The 23,875-nt window shown below is 37.9% G+C and overlaps 1 protein-coding gene across 5 annotated transcripts in view; it reads right to left on the bottom strand.

Moving 5' to 3' along the window:
• Positions 1-23,875, bottom strand: part of LOC131149770 (peroxisome biogenesis protein 22) — a 42,439-nt gene that overhangs the window by 5,771 nt on the left and 12,793 nt on the right. For 3 of the 5 annotated variants that reach the window (XM_058100510.1, XM_058100507.1, XM_058100512.1), the window contains exons 2-6: positions 9,010-9,246; positions 8,865-8,912; positions 1,681-1,737; positions 1,491-1,592; positions 737-802 (exon numbers count right to left, since the gene is read on the bottom strand). In XM_058100510.1, coding sequence (XP_057956493.1) covers positions 737-802; positions 1,491-1,592; positions 1,681-1,737; positions 8,865-8,912; positions 9,010-9,246 — 510 coding nt within the window. Of the gene's footprint in view, positions 1-736; positions 803-1,490; positions 1,593-1,677; positions 1,738-8,864; positions 8,913-9,009; positions 9,247-23,875 lie in introns of all 5 variants that reach the window. The other 2 variants (XM_058100511.1, XM_058100509.1) reach the window with 1 other exon arrangement.

The following is a 23,875-nucleotide window of genomic DNA, read 5'->3' as shown; positions in this document are numbered from 1 at the left end:
GAAATAAATCCATTGTGCAAGATGATAGTCTATGCAGATGAGGATAACGATTGAAAAGTGAAGAAACCCCCACCAAATGTCTTCCCAAAACCGAATACGATACTCATCACCCACAATAAATTTAGTATAAGCAATAAAAAGGGACATAAAAGTGAAAATACCCTTCCAAGGATTGTCACAAGAACATCTCAACCCAAAATTAGCATCCCACCCATTACCCCGCAAGCCAAATTTACTTCTAATTAATATGTGCAAAAGGGAAGACTCCTCGAAGGAAAACCCCACAATCATTTAACTGTTAAAGCAATGTTATTGGAGATCAATCTTCCAAGACCCAACCCACCCCCACACCCCCCCCCCCCCCCTTTTTTTTCTCCATTTTTTATATCTACAAACAACCTCTTAACTATCCAGATTATCCTTATTCTTACCCAGCCTAGATCACAAGAAATCTCTCATGATTTTCTCAATATTTCTAGCTACGCCCCGGAATTCTAAAAATGAACAAGAAATTGAGAGGGATACTAGCAATTAACAATAATAAACATGATAATCTCACCACTACACAGTTTCACAAGGAAATGACTGGATTCAGACAATCCTAAGCCAGACATTGCCAGACATTACCAGACAGCATCTCCAACAATTCAATGGCAAAAATAAAAAGAATAAAAAATTAAAAATTGAAGTTCTCAAAACAATAAAAATCATGCATTTCTAGGACAGACTTAGTTACCTTGTCTTTAACCAAGCCGCCAGATGTAAAAACCCCAGCATCTTCCAAAGCTGTAAGAACCTTTCTCTGCATACAATGGTTTGTCACATATAAACACATACATATATATAAAGGAAACTACTTCCAGCATAAATGCAAATAACAAGAATATATCAACAACAACCACCACCAAAGCACTATAAATGGCCCGCATGAAAATTTGATATTAAGCAACTAAAGGAGAAAAGTAGTAACAAAATATATTAACAAAAATGCACATGCAAACCAATACTTATGGAAGCCCAACAGAAGAAATCAATTTGCAAGAAACAATAACTCATTTCAGTGTTACATATAATTATCACCAACCATTGAAGACCTACGCAAATTCAAGAAAAGTAGTTTGTGTAGGTAAGATGTACACAATACAAAATCGTCCCAGTAAGAAAATGGAGTGCTGAAGGAAGCAGAACCATGAAGCACAAGGCCCAGAAGGTAAGGATTTTTCTTTTATTTTTTTCAGGAGGTGGGGGAAGGGGGGAGTGTTGGGGCAAAAAAATTACCAAAATCATCACATTTTGCATCTTGTTGCAAAAAAATTAAAAAATAAAAAGGAAAATTTCTTTTCACAGTTTATCCACTTTTTATAAGAAATTTACACATAAGCTTCAAAAATTCTACAAGAACTTGTGGTACATGTAACGCAGGATGTCAAACAACAAGGATATAACTAGTAATTAAAAGTAATAGTCAGGACAACAGGGTCTGTACGCACTTCACTTTCATCATCCATAACTCTTTCCATGAGATAAAGATCACAAAATTTTGTAATTTCCAACAATACATCCAGCACAGAGGATCTCACAGTTGCTTGCTTCTGCACAGAACAAGGTAAACAACAAAGTCAATCATAATCCAATTTTTGCATCATGCCCAAAATTCATGTGAAAGAAGAATCCCACCACCTGAAGCTCCTCTGGACTACTTTCCTCAAGGATTACACCAAGCAGCCGACATGTCACCTGCACACAACAACTCACAATCAGATAATACTCAGAGAAAACACACTCAGATACAAGACAATTTTATCTCCCCCTTCCAATATTTCATGAAAAGCATGAAACTTCAATTCATACAACACCTTCTATTAATTTGAAAAATGCCTTCAGAAGGTAAAACATGCCAGAAGATTAGTAGCAATTATATCCTCAATTATTTTTAAAAAAGAAAATCAATGATTACATCTATGTACATCCAAAAAGTGAGTGGAACCAGTAAGTTATGCAACCAGATGTTGCATGAAAACTTAACACAAGTTGAATATTTATCAAATACACGACACAAAAGCAATTCAATAATAGTGAAGAAAATCAGCATCTTGAGCCAAGCAGCCCAAGCCTAATCAGGATACAACAATGACAGTATAATAATAAATAACACACATGGATCCTCAATAAAATATAAAAGAGATTCTAAAGAAAGACTTTTTTTTCCCCTGTTAAGTACTTTAAGAAAGATACAGCTCCTCAAATATTAAGCAATGTTTTAAAAGGTGCTCACCTCAAGATGAGGCATGCCTAAAACGCCTTGAGGCTCAATCTAAATTATCAAATCCCAGAAAGCCCAATGCATTACACATTACAAACTAAGCCTAATGCATTTATATGAAAGGGATGCCTTTTGTGCCTTTTCAGTTGAGGCTTACACGTTTCGGATGTGTGAATCTCAAGTTAGATTCGGATATAAAATTTGAACTACATGTTTATATGAAAGGAATGTCATAATATGAGTTGATTTTGACTTCTTAAACTGTTGAATCTCAAACTTTCTAAAATAATTGACAGCTACATTTAGATCTTGAAAACAATGTGAACTTTGTATTGTTATAACCATCTCTTGTCATGATTTACTAAATGAATTCAAGTCAGTATATTGTGCATGGGCAAAAAGTAATTTACAAATTATATTTGATTTTTTTATAAACATTGTATTTGTATTTTTCTTAATTTTTCTCTATCTTTTAAAAAAATGTTAATTTATTTACATATTTATCTAAAAAAAAAATTCTTAAAGGCTTACAATTCAATGCCTTTGTCAGATTAACACTTCACCTAAAAGCTTAAGCTATTGGGTTGTGGGCCAACAATGTATATCAAGCTTTAACACTCCCCCGCATGTGCAGCCAGACAGCACATGGAGAGATAAACAATGACAAATAGCATCAATTACAGGGAATACAATAATTTTTAAACACCACACAATATGTGTGGGCAACAAGCCTAGAACCCAGGACCTTCTAGTAACCAGCCCTAATACCATGTTTACCACTTCACCTAAAAGCTTAAACTATTAGGTTGTGGGCCAACAATGTACATCAAGCTTTAAGGGCCTTAAAGCTTATGCTTTAACAGGCCTCGCCTTAAACTTCACCTTTTAAAATTTTGTTCTAAAGAGACACTTTTTTATGAGATTTAAAGAAAGATATAGTCATCCAAATATGTTACAGGCTATTGAGTTCAATTTCAACTTTCTCTTTCTTTGGGATTTTTTCTTCTCGTTTACATGGATGGAAGAGGTGATGCTCAACAATACATAAATTCAGAGAAATTTAGAAATATACTGTCGAGATTTTCTAAGATTATTTACTATCGAAAGTTCATAAGCTTAATCATCCAAGTTGAACATGAAAGTTGCATAGGTATTGGCTCAGCATGTCAACGGCATACAAATTGTTTGGCTCAGGATTACTAGGCATGTCAAACAAGAGGGGCTCAGGTCTACTAGCATGTAACAAGAGACGGAATAAATTCTGTGTCCACAAGAAGTTCGAAGTCTTTTTTTGAAATGTTCTATAACGCAAAAAAACTACCTTTCAGTACAAGAAATGCTGACCACAAGAAGTGCAAGAAGGACATGCTACAAGAACAAAGAATTCTATGCTAAATAAATGGGTTGGGACGTTGTTCATAAATCTAAATCTGAGGGAGTCAAGGTCTTGTAAATTTTGTCTACAAAAATTCCTTGAATGGAAAATATTGTAGAGGTTTCCTTTATTTTTATTTTTTTTGGGGGGGTAGAAAAAAAAAAAAGGATATTATTAAAGATGCTTGAATGCACAAAAAGGAGAATAAGAAATCCTCCTATGAAGAAAAAATTACAAAGTAACAAAGCCAGCCAGTCTCACACTGTAAATCTGAAAAACACACCCCTTTAAAGCAACCAGCTGCAAAAACCCAAAACAAAGCCATATGATGAATACCATCCTGTAAATCTGAAAAACACACCCCTTGAAAGCAACCAGCTGCAAAAACCCAAAACGAAGCCATATGATGAATACTGTCCTAGAGCATAGTATACATCATCTTTCTCCATGTAAATATACATGCATACCATCACAACTAAATGCCCAACAAAACAGCAAAAAACCCACACCTCCACAAATCAAGCCAAGTCTACTCCTACCAAAACCTGTATAGGAAATAGCCAACAAATCCTCCATCGATCCTAGACAAACACAGTTCTCTCCAAATAAATTAAATAGCTTATTCCAAACCCTCTATAAAAAAGAACAATGCAGAAATAGACGAGAAGCAGATTCTGAACTGTCAAAACATAAGTGCACACACGCAGGGATAAAGCCTTTAAAGGCCTCCCTACTCTACAAGAAATTGTTGGGGTCAACTCTTATCAGCCTTACTACTCTGGCCTTCCAAATACTATGATTTAATCTAATGGACATGTTTTCATGAATCAAATGATCAAAAAAAAAGATCTAAAATATTAGCCCCCGTCCCCAAAAAACTAGAACCCGAAACTGAATTCTCCTATTGGGGTGACAACCCCCCCCCCCCCTCCCCCACCCAACAACAAAAGGGAGGAGAGAGAACTCCTCCACCTCCCTATCATTAAGAGACCTACGAAAAATGGAAATCCGAAGAGATAATATGCCCATTAGAGATAAAAAAGGAAGAATAACTCCATTATGCAGAGAGAAAGATGATATAGACGAGAAAAATAAATTAAGAAAACAGAATCACCCAACCAAATGGGTTCCCAAATATGAAAAGGAGAACCATTACCCACAAAAAATTTGGTGCAACGACAAAGAGAGAATGGATCTACATAATACACCTCCAAGGACTCTCAAAAGAACATCTTATTCCCAAATTTGCATGCATGCTGAATTTACTTTAAGTAACTTCGCTTTCAGGGAAACCACTAAACCCACCAATTATATTAGTGGCCCCAACTTACCATGTCCGGAACCCCCTTCCTTCTTAGACCTACAAACATCTCATTCAACAGAAGGTCAGTAGCGCAAAATTTAACAATCAAAACAATTGATGATGCTCGAGGGGGTATTGCCTATTACTCTCTCTACTATTCTGTTTCCTACTCTAGGCGTGATACCAAGATCTTGAAAGGGGATATTATGCAGGACCCAAGTCCAAAAGATCAATTATCAATTCAAGTCTCCATAAAACTAATACGCAGGAGACCTTCTGTCAGCATAAGAAAATTCGAGAATAAAAAAACTAATTTAAGAAACCTGAATAAACTAAAATGCTACCTAGCCTAATAATATAGCCATCAAAATAATTGATGGAATGCTAACAGGGATATTGACTATTCTCAAGTCTTAACTATTCTGTTTCCTTCTCTAGGTGTGATACCAAGATTTTTTTAAAAGGGATATGATGTTGGACCAATATCTTAAAGCTTAATTCTCAATTCAAGTTTCCATAAAACAATACACAGGAGGCCTTCTATAGGATAACAACAATTGGAGAATAAGAAAACTAATTTAAGAAACCTAAATAAACTCAGTGGACGTTTCGTACCACTGTCAAAATTCTGAAAACAAAAACTAAAAACAAAAACTAAAAACAAAAAATAAAAATAAAAAACAGAAACCAAAAACCGAAAACCAGCAACCTTTTTGGTTAATATTTCAAAACTAAAATAAATTAAAAACTTGATTGAACAAATGCTCGTTTTCGTCCTTAACTCAAATGACAACTAAAAAGATATGATAAAAATAATAAAAGTACACAATAATATAGATTAAAATATCATAATAATTATTATAATTATTTTGCTTGATTATTAAATTTTAAAATTCATTTTATAAGAACAATCTTATTGTCCATGACAATTGAAAACAGTAAAGATATTTTTTAATGGATTTATTATTTTTATTTTATTTTTTTGAAATTTCATAAATATTTTTATTTTATCCATGTTTTAAATTCATGTGATCATTGATCTTTTATTTTTATTTTAATTAAAAATTGTTTATAAAACAAATTATTTAATCCACAAAATTAATTTTGGATATTAAAGTATTATGGAAACAAGTTGCTGAAACAGCTGAAAACCCTAAAATCTAGTCTTCAATTTTTTTTCTGAAAACAGTTGAAAATCAACAATAGAAACAAAAAACTATCAACATAAACAAACGTATTTTCATAATCTATTTCTTCACTATAAGAAACGAAAACAAAAATAATTATGAAACACACCCTAAAATACTAGTTACCTTAATAATAATGCCCTAGAATTCCTGACTCTACATAAAAATACCCTAGAATCTTAAATACATGATTTCAATAAAATACCCTAAATAAAAAAATACAATAAAAATTAGAAAAGTAAATAGTTCTTGCTTGCATGTTGAATCATGCTCCCCCCAATTAGGAAGAATTTGACCTCGAATTTTATAAATTCAAAGTGTGAAGAACCCTAAACCCAGATCGTAATGGGCTTGAAGAAGACCAAAGTAATGCACCATCTTTTCAACAAAATAGGATTGTACGTCAAAAGAGCCTGTGGAGATGTAACTGACAAGGTTACATGGAACAATGAGTTCGACAGGTTTGGAGTTCAAGCTCCTGATGCAAAGGTTCCTCAATCTCAATGGAAGCTTCCTCTAATGCCTTTTCTTGCAAGACTCTCTAATGCCTTTTCTTGCAAGACTACCTCTTCTAATTCAAAAAGATTAGGAAGCTGTAAGAGTGCAAAGCATAGAATCAAGCTTGTTCATCCTAGAATCTAATTTATCCAAGACCCAATTAATCACCATGTTTTTTTTATGGGGAAAAAATTCTATCGTCTAGCTTGTTTCTGTTTGGTTCGGTCAAGTCTGTTCTTGATGAACCAGCTTCGTGAAGTTAGGGTGAACCAGCTCGATCTTTAAAAAGTGTCTTCTTTGTGTGACAGCTGGATGTTGAATTGCCTTCTTCAAACCAATTGGGGTCTCTTCACCACTTCAATGACATGAGATGAATGACAACAACAGCGATGAAAGGGCTTGATGGCAACACTTAGATGAAGATACATAAGTGGATTTTGATTTGATATCATCGTTCAGTCAGCAAAGGATCTCCTAGAGTGCCAAAAAACAGTTTCTCTGATGATGAGTGGTGATGGCTTGAGAGCAAACATGCATAGAACACCAGCATCAAAGAGAAGGATTCATTGGCATGGTATGGGTCGACATGAACCTTTGTTAATTGAAAAAGAAGATGGAGGATCTTCAATTGCTTCAAGCAAGGTGATTTTCTGTTCTGGGTTCAGATTTGGTGTGGGCTGAGGTTGGCTTGCTTAGAGCTGTAGGGGATCTATTGTTTTTGTACCATTTTTTTCTCCTATGGCTTGTTGAGGGAATTAAACTTCAGATAGGAAGGATCTTTTCATACTTCAGTGGTGAACAAAAAGTTAGGCTGGTCATGCATAATGCATAGATTTGCTAACAATGGTGCCAGATGCAGATGAGTACTTAGTAGAGGCAAAGATCAAGGTGGCACAAAGCTATTTAAGTCAAAAACGCAAACTCTACGAGTTTTAAGTGGAAACTTGCATACAACCCTGATAGTTGTGGCAATCTGAGAAAAAAATAAGAACCCTGTTGAAAACATTGACAGTTGTGTACAATGAGGGTTTGCTTTGATACCACTTGATACAAGACCAACGTCCGACAACTTAATTCAAATTCACACAAAACTAAAACATAGGAAGCCTTCTACAGGCTTACGACGCTTCAAGAATAAGAAACAATTTTAAGAAAACTAAATAAACTAAAATACTAAAACCATAAGAATACCCTGGAATCTTGATTCCTAAATAACAATACTATAAAATCCTCAAGATATGATCCTAATTTATTTATTTTTAAACCTTGATAAAAAAAAAGGGGGAAAAAATACAATAGAATTAGAAATTAGCACAAATCACTCAGTTTGGAGTCTTTGGAACATATATAAGAAGGGGGTTTCGCCGTTAGATTCTTCTACAGGAAACTCTTTCCTTCAGAATCTAACAGTAATAATTTTGCTTCGACTCAGATTTGGAAGACAGCTGCCCCAGCAAAAGTATCCTTTCTTGCCTGGGAGGCAATACATGGCAAGATCTTGGCATCTTGCAGAGAAGGGGGCTGTCCATCACCGATAGATGCCCCCTTTGCATGGCTGATGCAGAATCTGTTAAGCACATCCTCCTTCATTGCCCTTGGCCCAGTAATCATAGGAATATGGCTCTGAATTCGATCGGACAATGGTGGACTATCACCAACTCTGTGGGAGGGTGAGCCTGGAGAGGAATTCAAGCATCAAAAGAGAAGAGAAAGGCTATGTCTCTCCTTAGACAATTTTCGGATAGGATCCAGTTTATGGCTTCTCTTTGGCCTTTTGCAGCAGGGTGCTTCAAGGGAACATATTTTTGAATGTCCAGCAGGACCGGCAGGCGTTATTATCTTGACTGTGTCTTTTATTTTTTATTTTTTGGCTTTTATTTCTATCATGGGAGGATTTCTTATCCTTCTGTGCATATATTCTTATTTCTTCTAATAGCACCTTTTCTCTTTTCCAATAAGAAGATAAATGAAGTAATAATAAAAACTGTGCTCACAAGATTAATCCAAGCCAGGTTGTCCTTCAACCTCGTAAAAATTACTAGAAGGGACATTCCCCCCCCCCCCCCCTTTTTTTTTCCCTGCACTATGGTTGCTAGTTTAATGCACTTCAGTTCTATTTATAACTGCGAGGGAATCAAAGTAGCTCTTTTACAGGTCCAACTTCCTAAATAAGAAAACAAACCACAACTATGAATTCTTTACAGCATGCATACATGAAAGAATCTAAGATGATTTTACCTTCCTTCCTTCACTCAATTTCTGCCTAACAACTTGCCCCAGGGTTGGCTGAAAAATGGGGAAACAAACAACAATAAGTGCAAATATCAAAAAAAAAAAAAAAACAGAGAGATATCAATTGCTGCACTAAGACAAAAGCGCTTACCTTCACCGGCTGAAAAAACTCATCTATAACATTCTGCGCTGTTGAATCCTCTGAAGTTGAACAAACTCCAGGAGGTAACAAAGTTGCATTTGAATGAGAACTAGCACCAGAACTACTAGAATTAGGGGCTTGCCGTTTGGGTTGCCTACTTTGATGCGGACTAGGTGATCTTAATAGTCTCCAGGTAAAGATTATTGCGACAGCAAGCCCTGCCACTGCTCCAATGGATCGAGAATCCTGATAACAATTCAAAAGTGGACTATGAAATTGCTATAGCAAATATATTTTGCATATTTATGCACGCATGCTTACTTTGCTTTCTGACACACAACTTTAGGGAACAAGAGAAATATTCTTAGTTAAGTTTGATCCCAAGGCACTGCAACATTAGTATTTATGTTCGGAAAAGCATCTCTAAAGAATAATACCTCCTAATTAAAACTCATATTCAACACTCCCATAAATATATTTTGAAAAAGTGGCAAATCACATGATTGCACCTCTATCCAGTATCCACATATAGCAACCAACCATGTGTGCTTAGGCAATTCTATATGAAAAAAGTTGATGTGGGGAAATTTCTCACTCACCAATAAGATGAGGGACACAACTCTCCAATCAGGAAATCACCCCCAACTAAATTGCAGCTGACCCATATGACATGGGCACTAAAGGCATGGAGAGAAGGGTAAGGAGAGAGAAGAGGTAAGAGAAGCCACCTGAACAATATAAGCACCACTGGGCATAACTGCCTATTCAACCCATTATCTGTCCACTATCATCCTAAAAAGGGCTGAATGACCAGTAACTGCCAGGGCAGGCATTTATTAAAGGAAAGACACCCTCGTGGGAGAGGTAAAACTGACACCCTACATTCATTCCCACCTTCCTTGCCTCACAGCACAAAGCCCAACCTGACTGACCTAAACATTAGAGAGGACCTCCTGGAACATTCACCCTCTTTGGATCCTTTAGTGCTTTGTCTTTGTCTGTGTAACCGGTCAGTCCAGACAGTCAGGTATATAGCTTTCTCTCCATGAGGCAAGCTTAAATACACACACACACACACACATACACATATATTCTTTATAGGTAATTAGGGGCGGTAGACGCTAATGTTTGTGACCCTTCAAAAACAAGAAGCTAAGCATCCATCATCACTAGAACATCACATATCCTCAACTTAATATATTTTGTACACTTTAAATGGTTAAATTAACTTATAACTCAATAATTATAAAATGGGCAAAATATATATATATATATTATAACTCAATAATTATAAAATGGGCAAAATATATATATATATATATATATATATATTTGCGTTACAACATAACTAAACCTTATGCCATATTATTAACCAAGATAATAAACATTCGACATAAAAGAATGATAAAATATCAGTATCTCCAGCAATACCTTCAAAACGCGATAATTTTTCAAAATTTTCCCTCTCAATCAACTTTTGCCCACATTAGTGCTGATTTATTTTAAGATAACAACATTAGGGTGGAAATTTTTAATTTGGGAGAAAATTATTTCCATGCTGATATATAATAATTTAGTTGATAAGTGATCATTAATACAAACACCAACTTTGTATGAAGCATTAACAACCAACTTACTCTTAGTGTGAGTCTAGAACAACAACAACAAACCAAGCCTTAACTCCCACTAGGAGGTGTCAGCTACATGAATCCTTTTCCAACAATTTACATGACCATGGGTAATTTCCTCTGACAGTTTAAGGGCTATTAAATCCTTACTATCTCATTTCAAGTTATTTTATGTCTACCATTACCCCTTAACCACTAAAAGTGACTAGCTCACTCCTCCCATCGGTGAACTATTTGGCTTACGTTACAGATGCCCAAACCATTTGAGGATTCTGAGCCGCCCCTCCTATATCTTATCTTTTTTAAGTTAGGCAGATATTTTTTGTAAGTTAGGCAGATATTTAGGGCAGCCATGGGAGAGATATTGGTCCCATTGGGAATTTAAATGAAATCATGAAACAAAGACGAAGAACTAGGGAAAATGAAGAACATCCATGAAGGAAATTGGAAATAGGATGTACAAAAATTACCAAAAAAACCAAAAACCAGGCCAAAAACGAACTATTTACATTCTAGCTTGGTTCTTTGGCTATGATTTTTCATTTTTTGAAAATTCGTTTTTGGTTTTGGTTTGGTGTTTTAAGTAAATTGAACCGGGGAAAAAAAACGAACACTGAAATATTAATTTATTATTTAAATTATAAATATTTTGTTATATATTTCTTTATTATTTATTTACCAATTTATGTTTTTTCTAAACATATTTATTAAGATAATTTATTCTAATCATCAACTTAACAAAGATTAAATACAAATAACACATTCTGCATGGGGTTGAAAGATTTTATAGATGTGGAAGAGGGCAATCCCCTTCTCCCTAAACAATGTGGGAAAACAGCACCCTAAGTTTCATGAGGCATTGCAGGCTTGCAGCACTGCACTGGCTTGACAAACCAAACCAATAAATCAGTTCACACATTTTAACCCAAACCACGGTGACACCATTTCAGTATCAATTTTGGAAAGTTAAAAATCGAACTATTTGGTTCAGCCACTGGTTTTGCACAAAAACAAACCATTTAGAACAGATTACACCCATAATTGGGAAACATTATGCAACTAAAATTTATATAATTTTGAAGGAAAAATAAAAAGAAGCTTCTTAAAAACTGATAAACACTAAATATTTAGCAATATAAATCTACATTTTTTTAATCAGGAAAGAAAATTTCATTTAAGGGCATCAAGGGGATGCCACCCAAGTACAAACATACAAGAGGGAATCACCAAGTGTGTCAAATAAGTAAAGAATTATATGAGTGTCAATCAAAAGCAATCCACTATGCCAACTAGTAACAGTAGCAATATGCTGGTCTTTCATAACATGTAAGGACCTGGCTGATCCTTGAAACCTCTCCAATTTCTTTCCCTCCAGACAAACCAAAAGATAGCAAGGGGAATGAGGATCAAAATTTCCTGCTTTCCTTGCTTGAGTGGGTACCTGTCCAGCCCATAACTCTCCTTCCAATGTTCTTGCAATAACCCACAGCTGCCTGATCAAAGAAGTGGCAGGTTCCAAAAGTTTAAGGCCCAAAGGCAATGCAAGAGGATGTGATCAATTGATTCAGCATTTTTCAAACATAAGAAGCACCGGTTACCAAGAGACAGATCCCTTTTCTGCAGGTTATCTATGATAATAATCTTTCTAGGAGTTGCCTCCAAAGCAAAGAAAGCAATCTTTGCGGGGGCTGCTGTTGTTCCAATGGGCTTCCAATGGAAATTGCTGCTGGTTGCACCTGGATGAGTGGGATTTTTGTAATACGATCTTACTGTAAATCTACCATTTTTATCCAGGATTCCAGGATCCACTTGGGATCATATAATTATTCCAATATTGATTTTGCACAAGCTACCATAAAATTCTGTAAGCTCGTCAATTTCCCAATCAAAGGCATTTCTAATCAAGGGAACCCATGATCTGTAATTTGAAGGTGATTGCTGATTAAGGCTTCTTTGTCAGAAGCTAGACTGAAAATTGAAGGGAATCCTGCACTATGGGGAAAATGACACATAATATTTTATATATATATGGTCTGAGGGCCTCATAAGGTCTCTATATCTGAAACAAGCAATTTATGTTAATCTTGTTGAAAGTTAAATGCCCAGATGAAAGCCCAAATCTTAAAAGAAGCCTTCGACTTCTAAATGACTTGATTCAAAGGAAAAGGGCTAGGAGTTGAACGTTTTAGAAGAGTAAAGAAAGACCTAGAAAAGAAGGGCCCCAAAGAATCCTCTAGCCAAACACAAGCATCTCCCCTCATATTAGGAACAAAAGAGTAGCACTCTAAAGAAGTAAGCTCATCAACCTCTATTTCATTAAGACTCCTGAAGATATGGAAATCCTGAGATATAGAGTCCCCCTCTATAGAGAAAAAAGCTAAAATTGGTGCATTATGAAGAATAGATAATTGCATTATGAAGAATAGATAATCTAAAAAGGCGAGGCATTGACAGCTCCAACAGAACCTCTCCCACCAAAATATCTTCCCAATACTGATTTCTATTACCATTACCCACTTTGAAACAAGAAAAAGGAAAAAAGAAACAAGCAACCAAAAATAAACTTCCAAAGGCTCACATGAGCAACAATGCCATGCATCCTTTAATATCCCATCCATTCAGATGACCTAGAGAGCAATTGAGCCATCGAGAAATATAGAGCCAAAAAAAGGGGATCAAGATGACTCCTTCACCAACCACCAGCCTTAAATTACAAGATTTACACAAGTGACAACTCTCTGTGTTTGTTTATTTATTTTTAAATTTCTTAACATCTTAGTCGCTCATCGATTAGTGCTGCACAGCTCTCTACCTCTCCTCTTGTAGATGAAATTTATTTGTGTAATGTGCAAGAATGACGCCTATGATTTATCTTAAATTTATTTTAACTTAACAATTTTCATCTAAAAGGAAAAAGCATTAGCAGTAATTTTTTTACAATTTTCATATCTCCGTGTCAGTGTGGTGTTGTATCCATGTTGTGTGTCAATATTGGTGCTTGTTAGGTGAAATGTGATCCATAGGCACCCGCACCTCAACAATGCTAAATAGGCACTACGAAAGGGAAATCAAAGGCTAGAAAACTCAACCTGAGAATTTGGATGTTAAGGATGAGCTCATTGGAGTAGAAGCAACATCTGTAGAAGAAACTCCATGAGGCTAGTTTCATTAGGGAAGTCCTATACTCTAATTAGCATGTCAATGTTGTGCCAGTAAAGAATACCATGTGGCAGGTTAGCATTTACTGCATCAACATCAACCCAGCCAACCCTAAGGATAGTTACCCATTGACGAGTATAAACTAGCTAGTAGATGCCATACCGCATGAGCTTCTGCACGTAATAGGACACATTCTCAAGCTACAACAGGAAAAAAAAAAAAAAAAAAAGCACCCAAAGGAGGAAGAGGACTCTTTATTTATAATCTATATAAAACTAAGGGACTTATATTGTGCGCACCATGTCATTTGGCCTAAAAAATGCAATAGCCACATTCCAAAGTTTGGTGAACAAGGTCATCCACAAACCGATCAAACGCAGTACAGAATCATATGCAGATGACTGGCTCATAAAGCGTAAAAAAGGCTGGTCAGCACATAGCTGACGTAGATGAAGCATTTGGGGCACCGAAAGAGTACAACATCAAGCTAAATCCAATCAAATGTACAGTTCCCTCCAAGAAATTTCTTAGGCAAATTGTGAAAAGAGGGGGATAAAAGACAACTCAAACAAAACCAAGGCTATGTTAGGCATTACCCTTTCCGAAAGGGTACGGAATGTCCAAAGTTGACAGGAAGGTAGAGTGGCTACTCCGAGCTTCTTCAGATCCAAGACTGCCAAAAAGATGCCTACCCTTCTTTAGTAAAAGCAGAAAGTGCCAGATTTCAAAGAGCTAAAGAAGTTTGCAAGATGAGGGTTGATGAGGATGCTAAAAAACCGAGTGAATATCTATTCATCTATCTTTTTGGATCCCACTATCACCAAATACTATCACCTCAAAGTCAGTCAAGGGGGGTAGAATTCAAAAGCCAATCTACTTTGACAGAAAAGTGATGCAAGATGCTAAGACCAAGTAACTCCTGTTTAAGAAACTAGCCAATACCTTGTACTAAAGTATGGAAATTACGCCTCTATTTCACCCACATACAAAATTCAACACTGCCCAGAAGGGCTTACAATCCACTTATATATAGATAATTTGTTTCCTAAACAATAAAGAGACATAGCAAGTTGATCTAGAGATTACAATGCAAAGATACCAAGCTGTGAGCTTTGATCAATAATGGCTTGTTTGAACCCATTTGGTAAGATAAAGCTCAAGCTAGATCATACTAAACTCGCTAGCATCACAAACAGGCTCATTTATAAGCTCAACAATAGGCATATGTCATTAAGTAAACTTATGAACTTATTTGTATATAGACTCAAAATTTGACTCATTTTTTGGGCATATATATGTATATGTGTGTGTGTGTGTGTGTGTGTGCATATATATAAGGAGTGGGAGGGAGCAGGCAGCAGAGGAGAAGAAAATATTAATAGAAACTAACAAAGAAATCCCCTTTTAATTAATAGAACACCACATGTTCGCTGATTCATGTTGTCCCTTCTTAGCCTTACTTTTACCACTAAATTCTTTGCATGCAAGGTCGAACAACCACAAACCCATTTCGTCCAATAATTGTTTACCCTCTAAATTCTTCTCACTAGAATTCCCCATAAACGACCTAGGGGTGCACAAACCAGCTTCAATCTACTCATTCATGTCTTCCCTTACATGTTCCACCATCCTTGATTATGAAACCTCTTCTAGACCATCTGAAAGAGATGGAGACGCAAATGAAATATCACCCAATAGATCAAATAGAATCTAATACTGCATGTTCACAAAATTCATCTAAAAATAGACCTCCATCAAAAACAAACTCACTAGCTATTTCACATACTTTCATCATCAAATGTGTCACTGGTTTCCTCATTAATCTTCATTACTGAATCTAACTTCGAACTATTTAAATACTCCTAATACAAAAATTGCCATCACTATCACTTTTCAACTACTTACTGCCCATTTGAACAGTACTTGGCACAAGAATTTCATTTTTCCATGCCCTTCTGCCCTATGTCCAGCAAGAATAAATCTTGGACATTGCTGACTTTCCCTTGAGAACTTTCACCACCCCATATGGCCCCATCTGTTCAATATTAGAACCTTTGCTAACTTGACCACCAACCTAATCAACAAAGATATTAATCCTTGTCTGTCACTCTTATTTTTCTCAAGCTTCCGCCTGACCTTCAACCTCCATAGGAAGTCCTCTAGAATCCTCAAGCATTCATGATATCCCTTGCCCCTTCAATTGGCACTTGGTGAAATTACACGAGCACCATTCGAATTGGTACCCCTCACTGGAGAAGGACCATTCAACAAATCCTCAACATTTTCCTCCACATATCTTCACCATCCCATCCAAACCATCTAGAATGAAATATAATATCCTTATCAAACAATCATAAGCTAAAAAACTTGAACAGAGCTTGCAAAAGAGAGGAGGAAGAAAAATCCCCATCTCATTTCCAGCTCTGGCTCCTCTCCTCCACTGCCCAATCCTCATTGCCTTGCCTCTCCCTTACCCTCTTTCTCTAGTTGAAGGAAGCTCCAGCCGACACTCAGATACGACGCTGCTTCAACAGCAAAGCTACACCACCGACGGCCGGCGCTGCTCCTAAAGGGAAGCTGCATCACCAACGCTGTTCCAATGCTGCCTCACAGTGCTCCAACACCACTCTTGTGATGGTTCTCTGTCACACACACACACACACACAAAGACCTCCCAATTGCTCTTCTCACTCTTTTGATTGTTACCTTGGTGCTGTTAGTTATTGACGATGGGGATTCATTCAGTCCAGATCAAAGAGAAATACTTTGATCTGATATTGGATAAAGTAGGGAAGTTTGAAGCTTTGTTCATTCTCAAGAAGAATTGGCAGCACAATAGGTGAGTTCAATTTTTTTTAGTTGCAGCAACATGGTTTTCTCAGGGGTTTTCATCTCTTTCTGGAAGTTTAAGCAAGGGTTTTCATAGCTTTGGGTGGGTTTTTTTTATTATTGGATGGTGATTCATGCTACAAGGGCAGGGAAGTTTCTGGCATTAGGGCACAGATGAAGAGGCAAAAGATATTCTTTGTCCCTGAAGGGTCCAAAGGCGAAGGATGGTCTCATTTCGGGGAAAATTCGATGCTTTTGGTGAGCTCTTGTCTGCCAAGTGCTGATGAAGTTGGCAGGAAAAAGAGTAATGAGAATCAATCCGATAGTAGTACGAAAAACTGATGCTGATGGAGTTCGCACAATTCCTAAGGATGTGCCCAAGTATGTGCCAGAGGTTGTGTGTGTTCAATGTGGGGGGATTATTCAAGAGGAGATCCTGCAGACAGCTCTGCACAATCAATCAATGTCGTTAAGGGAAAAGGCTCCAGCTGAGGAGGTGAGACTAGAGGCGGCTAGGGTTTTCTTCATGGATGATGGGATGACAAAGGTCAGGTGGGCTGGGCCTGGTCTTTGATGATCAATATAGACATGGGCCAGTTGTTTGAGAGCAATAAAGGCCTTTTAAAACATCTGATGGGCCTATTGGTAAAGGAGGCCCAAAAGTAAAATTTTGATTCTCTATCGGGCCAGTTTAGAGAGGAGAACATTCAGCAGGGTAAATCGCAGATGGGCCAATTGAATGGGCAGGCCAAAATGCCTAGTCAGGCTTGCAATCAAAACAAAGGCCTTCTTTTGAAAACCTGTGAGGCTACAGGAATCAATCTCTTGTAAGAACAGAAGTAAGGTGCATGTAGTTCAGCGATTCGATTGTCTTTGAACAAGATCTATGATGATCAAGAGGAGAGAAGTAGCTGATCTGAAAAAAATAAAAAAATAAAACAAAATTGTGGGAGGTGGAATCTAGTAGATGGGTTGCAAAAAATTCTACTAATTTTCTAGATAGTGATGTATCTCCTATTTAGGAGAAGAAAGACAGTAGGCAGGGTTCCAGGACTGAGTTTGGGGGATCTTCTTCTAAGCATTTTAATTCTGGTGGAACTGAAAATAAGGATTTTCTTGTAGGCTCGGAAGGGGATTCAGCTGAAAAAAAAAGTCAACTCGAATAATTTGAAGAGTTGAAAGGTTTACACTCGTCATAAGGAAATGCAATTGGGTTTTGAAAGGAAGAAATATTTTGAAGATAATCGGGATTCTTCCAGTGAGAAAACCAAAAATAAAATAAAAAATCTTAAGAAAGATCCTAAAGGTGCTTTAGCATTTAAGTATAGTGGAGGAGCCAACCAGTCAGAGGGCCAGCTCAAGCAAGGATGGTAAGAGATGGGGGGGATGTTTGGGATGATGATAGTGTAGGCAGTAGTGATTTCGAATGTGACAAGGGTTTACTTTTGGATCAATTCGGGAGCGGCAAAGAATTCTCTTCTGGCTCTTCTTCTGATTTTTTCAGGGATATCTCTTAAGTGCTGCCTCCACCTCTAGAAGGATTAGATGGTATTAATATATTTAAGGATGATACTTTTAAAGAAAAAGTGAAGGTAAAAGATGTTTGCTCACTCCAATTGAAGAAATTTCTGAGAAAGACATTCGAACTCAGAGTTTGTTGGATAAGTTGGGCCTCATGTTGTCTGATCATGGAGGAAATGAAGTTAGGCTTCGGGGTGGTAAATCTAAAGCGTAGTAGGGTTAGAGGAAATTAGAAAATTTGAAGTATTCAGTGAACTATGACAGGAAAGGCTCAAGGAGGGGCTTTCTTGGATTTTTTTTTTTTTATTATTTTATTTTTTTTCTTTTTGTTTTGATGTTCTTCTTTTCATTTTGAGAATTTAATAGCCTCGCTTTAGTTGTACATTCTCTTTCTTAATATGTCTTCTTTTTTATCAAGGAAAAAAAAAAAAAGACCATAAACTAAACTCCACAAACTCGCCATCTCAATTTGCCTTTGTGACCCAAAGTTCTACTCTACCAAACATACTGTAACAAATAAAGCAATTTAATCTCAAAAATGTTGAAGACAAGCGATTGCATACCCATGTTGCCGAAATAGCAAATTTAATCCACCAATTCCCAAAATAATATTTCTCTTCCAAACGGACAAATCCCATTTCCCAACTCTTTCCAGTTGCAAATTGAATGATTTCCCTTTGATCTACAAAGGCCAAAGGATATTATCCTACATGTCTAATTGTTTAAGCCCATTCATAATCACTAAATGCTCACAAAAGAGGCACAATATTTTTCCCATTTTAGGCTCATTAAGAAGCTCATTTATAAGCTCAAACTAAAACACAATTTAATGCCATTTTAGATTTTCTATTTTTAACGAGTATTTTCACCCAAGCTAAATTTTTTCACAACACAATATAGAGAACAGAAATCAAAATACTATACCTAGGGCTGCATTTGCATCTAAACCAAGCCGTTTGTTATAATAACGAGCAATTTCAAGTTCAATTCTAAAATTCATTAATAAGCAATGAAAGTTTGAAGAAGATTGAACTTTGCTTGTGTTGAAGGTTATCTTAGTCATTTAGCATTGTTAGCGTGTGCATGGCATGTTAACAAGTGAGAGTTAGTAAGGGTATTATGGTCATTGGTATGTACTTTGACATATATTATAAATATAGAGAGAGAGACTTTATCATTGTGATTAGGTCTTCTATTTTACCCAATTATTTAACATGGTATCAGAGTATGATTCTAAGACCTAAACCCTAACCATCAGAGCCACCATCAAAATCGAAGCCTAAAATCCTAAATCCGCTGCATGTCTACCACTGTAGAAGAATTTCCAGCAACACTATAGCCCTCAAAAACAACCAGCAGTTACCAGAAGGAAGAGCAGTCGCCAGAAAATTCCTAGGTGACATTGCTAGTTTAGGAACACAAAATTCACTATAGATTTTGCAAAAACAACACCATATTCACCCACAGACACTGTCGATCTGCGGCCCCCCCCCCCACAACTGAAACCTCATATCTAGAAGCTTCCTCACGTGCCCTCACGAACCAGGGCATTAAGCTTGTATGTGACCGCTTCCCCACATGCCCTCATTGCTTGTTCAAGGCATTATGCTTGCCTGTGACCGCTTCTCTCATACGTTGGAGATGGGTTTCCATCATGTAAATACTAGTGCAGGTTTATTTTTCAGAAGTAGTTTCTCCCTATGCTAAAAAAGGCAGTAAAACTCCTCGGTCACTTCGATGTTTCCTAGTGCCAAAGTGAGAATTGCATAGAAAGCTCTTTAAGGGAGGGTGAGTGTTCATCAACATGTAAAACTCACTAGCTATTGTCAACATGTTTAGCCTACTTGCCTCCCTCGCTAGACACACAATGTTAACGAAGGCGTTGTTAATGAATTATGTTGTTTCAATGTTTACTGCTTACTTGTCACTGCTTTCATAAGTTGCTTACTACTTCTACTGATATTTGCTTGAATGATAATGAAACTATTTTGTGGATGAATTGTAGTAAACGATAGGCTGGCAAGTTAAACAAGAGGGGTTTAGCTAGCGTCGCACGGTCCTTTCACAAAGGTGTGAAATAGTCGGTCCGTGACACCTAGTATCGAAGCTCGGTTGGTTGCTACGTGAATTCAGTTGCCTTCATTGTCGGGATTGGGAATGCTTTGGTACATGACCATGGCGCCAACCAATGCTGAGAGAATTAGTGTGCTGGAAGCACAAGCTGAGATGGCAGCCAACAATGTGACCACAGAGATGGCCCAATTGAAGGAACTTGTTGATGAAGTGGTGGGATCACAAAAGCATCAAGCAAGTTTGATAGGTGAAATGTCAGAGGAATTTCAAATAGTTGATTTGACTGCAAAGGTGAATTTAGTAGTTCTTGCTATAGGAAACTCTAAAACTCCAGAGTTTAGCAAGACCAAGGTACCAAAATCTACGATGAATGGGGGTGCCCATGATGCCAAGGAGTTGGAGAACTTCTTGTTTGATATGGAACAGTGCTTTCGCGCTATGAGGACGGACTCAGAACATGTGAAGTAGATACTGCGACCATGTACTTGGTTGGTGATGCCAAACTATGGTGGTGTAATAAGTACAATGAAATTGAAAATGGACGTTGTGTTGTGGATTGTTGGGCAGACTTGAGGAGAGAACTTAAGGCCTAATTCTTTCCTAAGAATGTTAAGTACAATGCTAGGAAAAAGCTGAGAGACCTCAAGCATACTAGGCCAATCAGGGAATACGTGAAACAATTTTATGCTTTGATGTTGGATGTTAGGGACATGTCAAAAAAGGGCAAGTTGTTCTATTTTCTTGAGGGGTTGAAATCGTGAGCAAGAACAAAACTTCATAGGGAAAGAGTTCAAGATTTGTCTACCGCACAAGCTACCGCGGAGCGCTTGACTGACTACGCTAGTGATACTATCGCTTCGTCCAAAAAGTTTGGCCTAGGGAAAAACAATGGAAAGTCTTTCAAGAAGGGCAAACCTAAAAGTGGGGGAGCCAACCATAAAGCATCAACTTCAAAAGAAGCTTCATCGTCTCGAGGATTCAACACACCCAATGGAAAGAGTAAAATTTCATGTTACTTGTGTCGAGGCCCTCACAGAGTTTTTGAGTGCCCTCACAAGGGCAACACTTAATGCCTTACAAGCTTCCACTGCGGAGCAGGTAAGAGAAAGTGATGGGGAAGAGGAGGATACCCTAAAGATGGGTGCAATGTGGCTAGTGAACGCATTGAAAAAGCAAGCGAAAGCACCAAAATTTACACGAGCAAAAGAACTGATGTTTGTGGACTTGAGGATCAATGGGAAGATTACCTATGCTATGGTGGATACCGGGGCTACTCATAATTTTGTTTCATACGCAGAAGCAAGGAGACTCAACTTATCCTTGGAAAAAGATACAAGAAGCATGAAAGCTATGAATTCTGTAGCCCAGCTTACTCTGAGAGCAGCCAAGCAAGTGACTGTGAAGCTTGGACAATGGGCAGGCCATGCAAATTTCACAGCGCTGCCATTGGATGACTTTCAAGTCATTTTGGAAATGGCAATGCTGATGCCTTCTGCTAGTTCCCTATGTCTAATAGGAGATCATCCGTGCATGGTGCAAGCCGCTGCAAAGAAAGGCGACGATGAGAAGTCCCTTTCAACCATGCAACTCAAGAAGGGGTTAAGAAAGGGTGAGCAGACATATCTAGCCACGGTGGAGGTAGATGAAGAAGTAGGCCAAGAACTGGTGCCTACGACCATCCAAGTTGTGTTGGATGAGTACAAGGAGGTGATGCCAGATAAGCTGCCTCATAAAATGAATAGTTATAAGATCAATAGTTTATTGAATTCCTACGCATGTACAATTTACATTCTATGAGCTTGCTTAGTTCAGAGGTTAGAACACCGCAACTTGCCTCCACAACGAGGTGTGAAGCATGAGATCGGGTTGTTGGCAGGAGTGAAACCACCTGCTACGGGGCCATATTGGATGGCGCCTCCAGAACTAGCAGAGTTGGGGAAACAACTTGATGAGTTGTTGGAAGTAGGATATGTTCGCCCTTCCAAAGCACCGTTCGGAGCACCGGTGTTGTTTCAAAGGAAACATGATGGGAGCATGTGGACATGTGTAGACTACCATGCGCTCAACAAGGTGACAATGCGCAACAAGTATCCTATTCCGTTGATTGCTTATCTGTTTGATCAACTGAGTCATGTCAAGTACTTCACTAAACTTGACTTGAGGTCAGGCTACTATCAAGTAAGGATTGCTGATGGGGATGAGCAGAAGACAACTTGTGCGACGCGATATGGGGCGTATGAATTCTTGGTGATGCCATTCGGGTTGACGAATGCGCCTACAACATTTTGTATCTTGATGAACCAGGTATTTCGTGAGTAACTCGACAAGTTTGTCATGGTGTACCTGGATGATATTGTTGCCTACAGTTCCACTCTAAAGGAATATAAAGAGCATCTACGGAAGGTGTTCGACAAGCTGAAGGGGAACAGTTTATATGTGAAGAAAGAGAAGTGCTCTTTCGCTCAGCAGAGCATCAAATTCCTAGGTCATGTGATTGAACAAGGTCACATCATGATGGATATGAAGAAGGTAAGGGTGATTCAAGAATGGAAGATCCCAACAACAATGAAGGAGTTGCGTTCCTTTCTTGGCCTTGCCAACTATTATAGGAAGTTCATAGAGGGGTATTCATGGAGAACTGCTCCTATGATAAAACTACTGAAGAAGGGTCAAGGGTGGAACTGGACAGAGTAGTGTCAGGGAGCCTTTGATGACTTGAAGGAAGCCATGACGAGAGATCAAGTACTTGCTCTTTCGGATGTCATGAAACCCTTCGAGGTGCAAACAAATGCATCAGACTTCGCCCTTGGAGGAGTCTTGTTACAAGAAGGACATCCTGTTGCGTACAAAAGTCGTAAGCTTAGTGAAGCAAAGTGGAAGTACAAAGCTCAAGAGAAGGAGATGCTAGCAGTGATACATTGTCTCCACATGTGGGGACATTACTTACTTGGGTCAAGGTTTGTGGTGAAAACGGATAACTCGGGTGTTAGCCACTTCTTCACACAGCCGAAGTCAACACCCAAGCACGGCCAATGGCAGCAATTCTTGGCAGAATATGATTTCTCCTTTGAGCACAAGGTGGGGCGCCTGAACCAAGTTGTTGATGCATTGAGTAGGAAGGCTGAGCTAGCAGCCTTGCAGATGGTAACACACTTGACTGTGAAAACTGTTACCATGATGATGCGGGAATGCATCAAAGAGAACTTAGACAAAGATCCAGTTGCGCAGAACCTTAGGAAGCAGACAAAGGAGGGGAAAGCATGTCAGTTCTGGATGGAAGACAGATTGTTTATGACCTATGGTAGCCGGCTCTTTGTGCCACAAGCTAGTGATCTAAGGAAGCCATTGTTGAGAAAGTGTCATGATACCATGTGGGCCGAACATCCAAGATGGCAGCGCACTTTGGCTTGAAGCAGAGGTATTATTGGCCACATATGCATGATGATGTGGTTGATTATACCCGAACTTGTCTCACTTGCCAACAAGACAAGATGGAGCGGAGGAAGATTGCAAGACTGCTGAAGCCCCGACCAACACCATCCAAATCATGGGAAAGTGTCTCATTGAACTTCATCACCAACCTACCTAGAGTGGGAGATGCAGGGTTTATACTTGTGGTTATGGACAAATTTTTGAAGTATGGTACGTTTATACCCGCACCAAAG

The sequence above is a fragment of the Malania oleifera genome, chromosome 2 (assembly GCF_029873635.1).
Source record: "Malania oleifera isolate guangnan ecotype guangnan chromosome 2, ASM2987363v1, whole genome shotgun sequence".
Taxonomy (NCBI): domain Eukaryota; kingdom Viridiplantae; phylum Streptophyta; class Magnoliopsida; order Santalales; family Ximeniaceae; genus Malania; species Malania oleifera.
The sequence above is the reverse complement of the archived record's forward strand: the minus strand, read 5'-3'. Positions and strand labels throughout refer to the sequence as shown.